The sequence below is a fragment of the Carcharodon carcharias genome, chromosome 21 (assembly GCF_017639515.1).
Source record: "Carcharodon carcharias isolate sCarCar2 chromosome 21, sCarCar2.pri, whole genome shotgun sequence".
Classification (NCBI taxonomy): domain Eukaryota; kingdom Metazoa; phylum Chordata; class Chondrichthyes; order Lamniformes; family Lamnidae; genus Carcharodon; species Carcharodon carcharias.
The window spans coordinates 2442038-2451754 of record NC_054487.1 but is presented as its reverse complement, the minus strand read 5'-3'; the positions used below and the strand labels follow the sequence as shown (position 1 = coordinate 2451754).

Genomic DNA, 9717 nt, shown 5'->3' with positions numbered 1-9717 from the left:
GACATATACTGGACATGTTTCTCGTCTTCATAATTCACAACACTATTCCTGATGTCCATGAGCTGCTCACTTTCTTTCCCATTAATTCCATTTGCTGATCTATCACTAATGGACTTGCTGCCACCTTGAACAAAACTGTCTTCACCACTAAGGCTCCGCTGGTATTTAATAGTCTTCATGACATCATCGCGCTGGGACTGGATGACATCATCGCATTGGGACTGGATGACATCATCACACTGGGACTGGATGACATCAAAAGAGTCCATTGTTTCTTAATGATCCACATCAATAACAAGAGGAAATATTAATAAACCTGAGCACATTATCTAGGCTGACACTCCAGGGTGACATTGAGGGACTGCTGCACTGTCAGAGACAGCATCCTTCACATGGAACTTGTGGAGACTCTGGTCACAATCTTCCAATCCTCCTTATATCGTAGTGGTGTCAAAGGACTGACAGATTGTAAATGTTACACCCCTGTTCAAAAACACAGCAATTCCAGGACAATCAGCTTCACATCAGTGGTGGGGAAAGGTTGGAGACAATGAACTGGGAGAAAATCAATTGACACTTGGAAAAGTATCGGTTATTTCCAGCATTTTCTGTTTTTAATACTGATACTTCCCTGGATCCTAAGGCTCTCTGGAAGGTGTGGGGAGTTGGGACTTATCCATGAAAGTAACCAAAGGTCTGAGAACTGAAAGAATCAAGGGTTAGAAAGGAGAAAAGAACCAAAAATGGAGCAGTTGGGAAAAGGACATCGATTCGTCTCCTCTTATCCTGGAGAAATCAAGGACTCGACATCCTGAGAGTTTGAAACAAAGCTGATTTATTTAACAGACATCAAGATATTAAACTTCAGCCCAGTTACAGGGATTATTAACATCAGCAGAAACAAACCACAACTATCAGAATGAACATGGTTCAGTTCTGGATGTGATTAACAACAGCAATAACAGCAGAATCCAACCCCTGCAGACACTTGTGAACTCGCTGGTGTCTGAGCAGGTGGGATGACCAAGTGAATCCCTTCCTCCATTCGGAGAATGTGAACAGCCTCTCCCCAGTGTGAACTCGCTGGTGTCTCAACAGGTTGGATAAATGAGTGAATCCCTTTCCACACTCGGAGCAGGTGGATGGTCTCTCTCCAATGTGAATTCACTGGTGTACACTGAGGCGGAATGAAGGCTGAATCCCTTTTCCACAGGAAGTACAGGTGAACAGCCTCTCCTTGTGTGAATTCGCTGGTGTTTCAGCAGGTGGGATGACTGAGTGAATCCTTTCTCACACTCAGAGCAGGCGAAAGGCCTCTCCCCAGTGTGAATTCGCTGGTGCACTTTGAGGTTGAATAAAGTCCTGAATCTCTTTCCACAGGAAGTACAACTAAATGGCCTTTCCTCAGTGTGAATTTGTTGGTGCGTCAGTAGGTTAGAAGAGCCAGTGAATCCCTTCCCACATACCATGCAGTTGAATGCTCTCTCTCCAGTGTGAACTTGCTGGTGTGTCAGCAGGTGGGATGACTGAGTGAATCCCTTCCCACACTGGGAGCAGGTGAATGGTCTTTCCCCAGTGTAAAGCCTCTGGTGTGTCAGCAGGTTTGATGACCGAGTGAATCCCTTCCCACACTCAGAGCAGGTGAACGGTCTCTCCCCAGTGTGAACTTGCTGGTGTGTCAACAGGTGGGATGACCGAGTGAATCCCTTCCCACACTGGGAACAAGTGTATGGTCGCTCTCCAGTGTGAACTTGCTGGTGTGTCAACAGGTGGGATGACCGAGTGAATCCCTTCCCACACTCGGAGCAGGTGAATGGTCTCTCTCCAGTGTGAACTCGCTGGTGTATCAGCAGGTGGGATGACTGAGTGAATCCCTTCCCACACTGGAAGCAAGTGAATGGTGTCTCTCCAGTGTGAACTCGCTGGTGTGTCAGCAGGTGGGATGACCGAGTGAATCCCTTCCCACACTCGGAGCAGGTGAATGGTCTCTCTCCAGTGTGAACTTGCTGGTGTCTCAGCAGATGGGATGACCGAGTGAATCCCTTCCCGCACTGGGAGCAGGTGAATGGTCTCTCTCCAGTGTGAACTTGCTGGTGTCTCAGCAGGTGGGATAACCACTTGAATACCTTCCCACACTTGGAGCAGGGTGAACAGCCTTTCCCCAGTGTGACTGCGTCGATGGATTTCCAGTTTGGATGGACAATTGAATCCTTTCCCACAGTCCTCACATTTCCACGGTTTCTCCACGGTGCAGGTGTCCCTGTGTCTCTCCAAGTTTGATGATCAGTTGAAGCCTCGTCCACACAGAGAAGACGTGTACAGTTTCTCCCCGCTGTGAATGGTGTGATGCTATTTCAGGCTTTATAACTGGTTAAAGCTCTTTCCACAGTCAGTTCACTGGAACACTCTGACTCGGGTGTGTGTGTGTCTCGGTGCTTTTCCAGTCACACTGATGTTTGAAACATTTTCCCACAGACAGAGCAGACAAACATTTCTCCCTCCACATTCAAAGGTGATGATATTCAGGTCCTGATGAATCGAGTGACTCTGTCAGATCTTGATGTGATGTTTGGTTTGAGTTTCCTGCCTGAAAATCCTCCCCTTGTAATTCTCTGTAAAAGGAGTTTACAAGAGTCATCACTGTAAGGACAGGATAGAAATTCAGAACAGACAATTCTAGTTTCTACAGAACCTTTTTTCCTCTCTTGTTCCCTGAAAGCTGCAAATCCCCATCCCACACACTCTCCCTCCTCCCTGTGCTGAAATCCAAACAGAGTTTTGGGCAATTCTTTCTGTATCTTTTTAACAAATGTCTACAACTGAAGGTGACAATATGTCTGATCATTCACTTCAGAGATTACTCGTGACAAAACATTAATCTGAAACCCTCTGACTGACCAGGCAGAATAGCAGATGTTAACCTTGTGTCCAAAACTTACTGTGTGGAGACTTAATGAGTGATCGTGTAGGTGGTTTCTCCAAACCTCCCAAGGTTTCCTTCCTTCTCTCCCTCTCTGAGTTAAACCTGGGATCAGTCTCATGACCCATTCTGGTTCCTGTTTCTCTTCCTGATGATTAATTAACTCCAATTAAACACTGAGAAGACTGAAGACACAGTTTTCGGTCCCTGCTCCAATATCCAGTTCCCAGATATCAACTCCATCCCTCTCCCTGAGAACAGTCTGAGATTAAACCAGTCTGTTCACAACCTCGGTGTCACATTTGATCTCGAAATGAGTTGCTGACCTCATTTCTGTGCTATCACTAAGATTGCCTGTTTCCACCTCCGTAATATCACCTGACCTCACCCCTGTCTCAGGAGTGTCTCATCTGCTGCTGAAATCCTCATCACTGCCATTTTTAACTCCAGACTCAACCATTCCAACACACTCCTGGCTGGTCTCCGACATTCTACCCTCCGTAACCTCGAAGACATCCATATTTTTCCTGTCTGTGTCTTCACTCACAGCTCGGCCCACTCCCTGACCTTTCTTGGCTCCTGTTCAAGCAGCAACTTGATTTTAAAATTCTCAGTCTTGTTTTCAAATCCTCCCATGGCCTCCTCTCTCCCAATCTCTGCAATCTCCTGCACAACCCGTTATGATATCTGCACTGCTCTAATTCTAGCATCCCTGTTTTAATTGCTCCACCATTAGCATCCGTGCCTTCAGTTCCCTTGACCCCAAGCTTTGAAATTCTCTCCCTAGGTCTACCACACTTTTCCCCTTTAAGACAATTGAGTATTAATAAAAAAAGACATTTTGTCAAAACATTTTATCTTGTACTCATCAGGATAGAGGGAAGAATATCAAATTTCAAAAATTATCAGTCGGGCTCATGATGTGGCTGACTTACACTTGCTAGAAGCTACATATGTTCATCCACAGGGGCCTGTCCTCCGCAGGCAGAAGGAACAAGTCCAGGCACAGGGTCTATTGTGCAATTAAACAAAAGCACAGGGGATGACAGCTACTGGCTGTGTTCTCTATGGCAACAACCAATCAGAGCTGACGGGCCAAACAATCTGCACCCTTTTCTCATACAGTAGAAATTGTGGTTCCCTTTGAAATTTGGGATTCTTGTGGATGTCCTGGTGAGTGCAAGTCGAAAAGCTTTGACAGCTTGTCTCTTTTTTCAGTAATGATCAAATTTTTTACAACCAAGCGACTGTTTAAGTATTTTGGACACCTCTTTCTGTGTCTGGATGTCACACTTTGTTTTATAATTTCAATGTGAAGTTCACTGGGATGATTTATGATGTTAGTAGAAGTTGTTGTTGTTTCTGACTGTTACCCTGATCTCCTGTTTTACAACAACCCATTGATTTCACACCAAACTGATTTATTGTCCCTCCTGCTGGTCATTCATCCGGGTCTGCAGCCTCTGTAAAGATGTTGCCCACGCATGCGCCCTGTTGGACATTGCCCCCTAAAAATTGGTGACCGCACATGCGCTCTGCGCTGCTTGCCCCCGACAAAATGATAGCCTTTATCTTGGGCCTACTTCCGGAGAAATAGCCTAATCTGTGGTTGGACGGATTGTTCCTTTTTGAGGGTTTAGGACAGAGACCGTGAATCCATAAAGCCTCCCGACTTACCCGCCAGCCCTATCTATGTTCACGGGTTTTTTTTTCCCATCCTCAGTCCACACTCGATCTTTGTAAATCCCACATTTTAAATCCGCTCTCTCGAGCTCTCCCCACATCTCACTTCACGCTCTGCACATGCTCCAGCTCACAATGATTGACGGCGGCTCCGGACCAATAGGAAGAGGGGGCGGGCCTGGAGGATAGATCGTGAGCGGCTGGTCCTCCGACCATTTGGAGTGAATGAGGGGCGTGGCCGGACTTGCATTGAAGCATGCGCAGTACCTGTGCGGAACTAGGATGAAGGCGGTCGGGTGAAAGTCCAGCGGGTAAGAAAGGGCCGAGTGCAGGAGAGGAATGGAGCCGGAGGGTGGACTGGGAGGGTTCATAAACCCCCGGTGTAGGACTCCACACCCGGATTAGAAACTCCCGGAGCCCAGTTTACACCGAGTGTTTGGAAACTCCTTTTCCAGAAGGTTAGAAGGGGAGGATTTACACGCAGCAAACTCAAACCAAGAGAAATGTTTGTCTCTTCTCAATATCTACCCCTGACTGACAGGGAATTTTTTTATAATCTTTTTACAGGATTTCCAATGGGAAGGATTTGCAGATGGGGAAACTCAAACCACACATCACATCAAGGTCGGACAGAGTCGCTTGAGTCATCAGGATCTAAATGACTTTGACTGTGGAAGGAAAAAGATTTGTCTGTTCTGTTTGTGGGAAAAGCACCGAGATTTTCAAAATCCTGGTTAGACCGCACCTAAACCATTGTAATAAAAATAAAAATGCTGCAAGTGCTCAGCAGGTCTGGCAGCATCTGTGAGAGAAACAGAGTTAACTGTGTTCAGTTCTGGGCAGCACTTTAGGAAGGATTAACTATATTGGCCTTAGTGGGGGAGCATTGCAGATGTACCTGAATAACACTTGCATTCCAAGGGTTAAATTATGAGGAGAGTTCAAACAAATGTGTCAGAGTCATTGCAGCACAGAAAGAGGCCATTCAGCCCATTGAGTTCATGCCAGCTCTCGGTAGAGCAATCCAGTCTGTCTCATTGCCCCGCAGTGTCTTCAACCCTCTGCATATTTCTCTTAAATGCTGGTCCAATTTAATTTTAAAGCATTGATCATGTCTACTTCCAGCCTGCTCGTAGGCAGAGAGTTCTGGGTTATTACCACTTGTTGTGTAAAATGTTCCTCCCTGCATTTGCCCTGTATCTATTGCCCATAAACTTCAATCTGTGTCCTCCTAATCCTTGTACCATCACCAAATGGAAACAACATTTTCTTTGTCCACCTTATCTGAACCTGTCACAATCTTGTTCACCTCTAACAAATCTCCCCTCAACTCTGTAACTCCAAGAAGAACAACTTCAGCTTCTCCAATCTCCCTTTGTAACCGAATTCCCTTTTTCCTGGAACCATTCTGGTAAATCTCCTCCGCATCCTCTCAAGGACCCTCACCCCTTTCCTAAAGTGTGGAGACCAGAACTGGATGCAATACTCCTGTTGTGACCTAACTGGAGCTTTATAACGGGTCAGCTTTTTTTCCCTGCGTTTATACACATTAAATCTGCTTATGAAACCCACGATCTCATATATTTTGCAAACTGCTCTCTCAATATGTTCTTTCACCTTCAAATGTGTATGCACATTAACCCCTGGTTTCCCACGTCCCTACACACTCTTTAGGACTGTACCATTGAGAACCCTATTCGTTCTGCCAATATTCATCATCTCACTGTGAGGTTTGTATTCCCTGGAATTGAGAAGATTAAGGAGGATTTTCTTGAAGTTTTCATGATATTAATTGGAAATGGTGTGGTAGATAGAGGGGAACTATTTCCATTGGTTGGGGAATCGAGGACTGAGGAACATAGTCTAAAAATTAGAGCCAGACCTTTCAGGGGTGAGATTAGGAAAATCTTCTCCAGGTAAAGTTGGGAGAAGTTTGTTATTCTCTTCCTGAATTGGCAGTTCATGCTTGATCAATGTTGGCTAAATGGCCAACTCCTGGAATCATAGAAACTTATAGCACAGAAGGAGGCCATTCAGCCCTTTGTGCTTGTGCTGTCTCTTTGAAAGAGCAGTTGCGTTTAGTCCCTGTTCGTAACCCTGTAAGTTCCTCAATCCCAAATCCCTGTCAACTCCCTTTTAAAATTCCCGATAGAATCAGGTTCCAGCACCTTTTCAGGTAGAATGTTCCAGATCCTGACAACTCACTGTTGGTGCAGAAACTGCTGAACTCGATGTTGAGTCTGGAAGGTTGTAAAGTGCCGAATTGAAAGATGAGCTGCTGTTCCTCGAGCCCCCATTGAGTTTCATTGGAACAGTGCAGGAGACCAAGGACAGGGAGGTCAGAGTGGGAGTGGGGTGGAGAATTACTCGCACCAAGTCTTATTCACCCATCACCCCTGTGCTCACTGACCTACAAAGGATCTAGGATAAGAAGCACCTACATTTTAAAATTCTCATCCACTTTTTGAAATTCCATGTTGGTCTCGCCCCTCCCTATCACTGTAATCCAGCCTCACAACCCTCTGAGATGTTTGTGCTCCTTTAGTTCTGACCTGCTGAGCATTCTGTCAGTTTCCATGGCCCCAAGCCCTGGAATTTTCTCCCCAAACCTCTCTTCCTCTCTACTTCATTTTTCTCCTTTAAGACACTCCTTAAAACCTACCTCTTTGACCAAACGTTTGGTCACCTGCCCCAATATCTCCTTGTTTGGCTCAGTGTCAAACCTTGCTTTTAATCTTTCTGTGAAATGCCTGGAATATTGTCTTACATTGAAAGTGCCATATAAAGACAAATTGTTGTTGTTGATTTGGAGATATATCACAGTTCCTTCATCATTGCCGGGTGAATAACCTGTAACTCCTTACCTAACAGCATTGTGCGAGCACCTTCACCACACGGACTGCAGCGGTTCAAGAAGGTCAAACATCATCTTCTCCACAGGCAACTGGCAATCACAATAGATGCTGGTATCTGTGGAGAGAGACAGAGTTAATGTTTCAAGGTGTGCAGAATGATTTTTTTAAATTTACGTGGGCATCACTCAGGCCAGCATTCAGAGGGCAGTTAAAAGTCAACCACTGCTGTGGTCTGGAGTCACGTGTAGGCCAATTCTACAGACGGCAGATTTCCTTCCCTAAACGGCGTTAGTGATCCAGGTGGGTTTTTACGACAATCATCGTTGGTCATCATTAGACTTTTAATTCTAGATTTTTTCCATAGAATTGGAATTCCACCATCTGCCATGATGGGTTTTGAATCCGGGTCCCCAGAATATTTCCCTGGGTCTCTGGATTACTCGTCCAGTGACAATACCATTACACCATCACCTCCTCTCAGGGAGTAAAAATGGTGCTAAATTTGATGGTCAATATAAGCTCAGAAGTGGAATAGAAATGGACTATAGGTCAGGAAAAGCAATTCCTGACTGAAAGATACTGTGGGAAGATAAAGCTGTGAAGCCAGCAGCACATGGTCGGGGGATGGGCAGTGCTGGAAACCTCATTTAGGCACAATCGACAGAAGTAACAGTAAAATACTAGACATAACTCAAATACATCCATTATTAGAGACAGGGGAAGTTAAAAAAATGGCAGAGAAGTGATCAGGGTGGGCAGAGGTGAAACAGATCAAGGGATGAACATGGATTCAGATCCACAGTAAAGGAGCCACACCAGCCCCAGAGCCATGGAGCCTCTCACAGATACAGAGCATAGACGTAAAAGCTCTAAATTGTAGACAGATGGTGAAAAACAATCAACTCTGAAACAGTTTCAGTTTTCAACTTTAAAATCTCCTGCTGAGCATGCAGCTAGAAAGGTATCAGAAACACTGGAGTCAGAGAAAAATCTCCCAGTTGAGGAAATACCCGGGGAGCCGAGTGAAGTCACCGTGTAATTGTCGATGTGTGATGATGTCACAGTGTAATTGTCAATGTGTGATGATGCCACAGGCACAAAAACAGAACATCTGGGTCTGTGCAAACCAGTGATCACCACACATTGTGAAGGATGTAAGGGTACAGAGGAGATTAACCAGAATGGTTCAAGAGATGAGGGGTTTCAACTGTAAGATGAGGTTCGAGAAACTGGGGTTGTTCTCTTTAGAGTAAAGGAGATTGAGGGAAGATTTGATACAGGGGTACAGGATTAAGAAAGGTAGTTAAATAAAAGCTGCTCCCATTAGCTGATTATGAAACGATTAAGGGAAAGAGTTTTCAGATTTTGGGTAAGTTCCACAAGGGGAATGCCAGGAAGAGTTTTTTTTTACCCAGTGACTGGTAATGACCTGGAACTCAAAGCTTACATTCAAAGGTTGATGATATTCAGGTCCTGGTCAAACAAGTGACATTCAGATTTTGACGTGATGTTTGGTTTTGGTTTCTCATCTCCCTCGAGTTTGCCCTCCTCTTCTAACACCCTGTAAATAGAGTTCACAAAATCCATCAGTCAATCCCGAACATAAATTGAGAAGAGACAAACGTTTCTCTTGGTTTGAGTTTGCTTCTAACCCCCTGCAAAAGGAGTTTCCAAAATCCATCCCTGTCAGTCCAGGTTAGAAATTCACAATATACTCTCCTCCTGCCACCTGGACCAGGATGACCGCGCATGCGCCCTGCTGCACATTGCCCCCTATAAAGATGGCGGCCGTTACCCAGGAACCGCCGAAGGGAGAAATCCAGACTTTTTAGGCCCGTTCTCTGCAAACCCAAGACCGGTACCTTGTTATTTAGAGTCTGCGGCCTGCACTGTGTCTTTATGAAGCCTCCCAGCCCACTCCGCTGGCTCCATTCCTCCTCACACACCCACTAACTCTGTTAGTTTGCTCCGCTCGACATTCTCTCACCCGCTCTGAGGAGCTCCAGTCACAGACCAGCACTGCGCATGCTCATGAAACAGACGAAATGCGCATGCCCCACCACAAGCAGAATTGCGCACGCGCAGTGAGCTGCTGTAGTGAGGATAGGGTACATTCAGTCTCGCAGTGAAACCTGGGCCTCCACTCCGCCATTGTAAGTCCATATTATAGAACAGAAACCTATGTCCTGTAATCAGAATACGATGGGTGACATAGACGCAAGACATAAAATTGTTGAATCAAATGATGCAGCAGCCAAA

General features: G+C 45.5%; 1 protein-coding gene and 1 long non-coding RNA gene across 2 annotated transcripts; both read right to left on the bottom strand.

Annotated features, from left to right (window-relative positions):
• Positions 1-1015: 1015 nt before the first annotated feature.
• On the bottom strand, positions 1016-2354 carry LOC121292951 (gastrula zinc finger protein XlCGF57.1-like; the record flags this gene model as incomplete). Its single annotated transcript, XM_041215463.1, has 1 exon — positions 1016-2354. A coding segment is annotated over one exon (1263 nt), but the record flags the coding sequence as incomplete, so codon positions are not given.
• A 95-nt stretch (positions 2355-2449) lies between these two features.
• Positions 2450-9463, bottom strand: LOC121292957. The gene is made up of 4 exons (XR_005946389.1): positions 9321-9463; positions 8906-9019; positions 7468-7573; positions 2450-2612 (listed from the first exon to the last, which is right to left on the bottom strand). It is a non-coding gene; the product is annotated as an uncharacterized LOC121292957 (long non-coding RNA).
• Between the last annotated feature and the right edge of the window lie 254 nt (positions 9464-9717).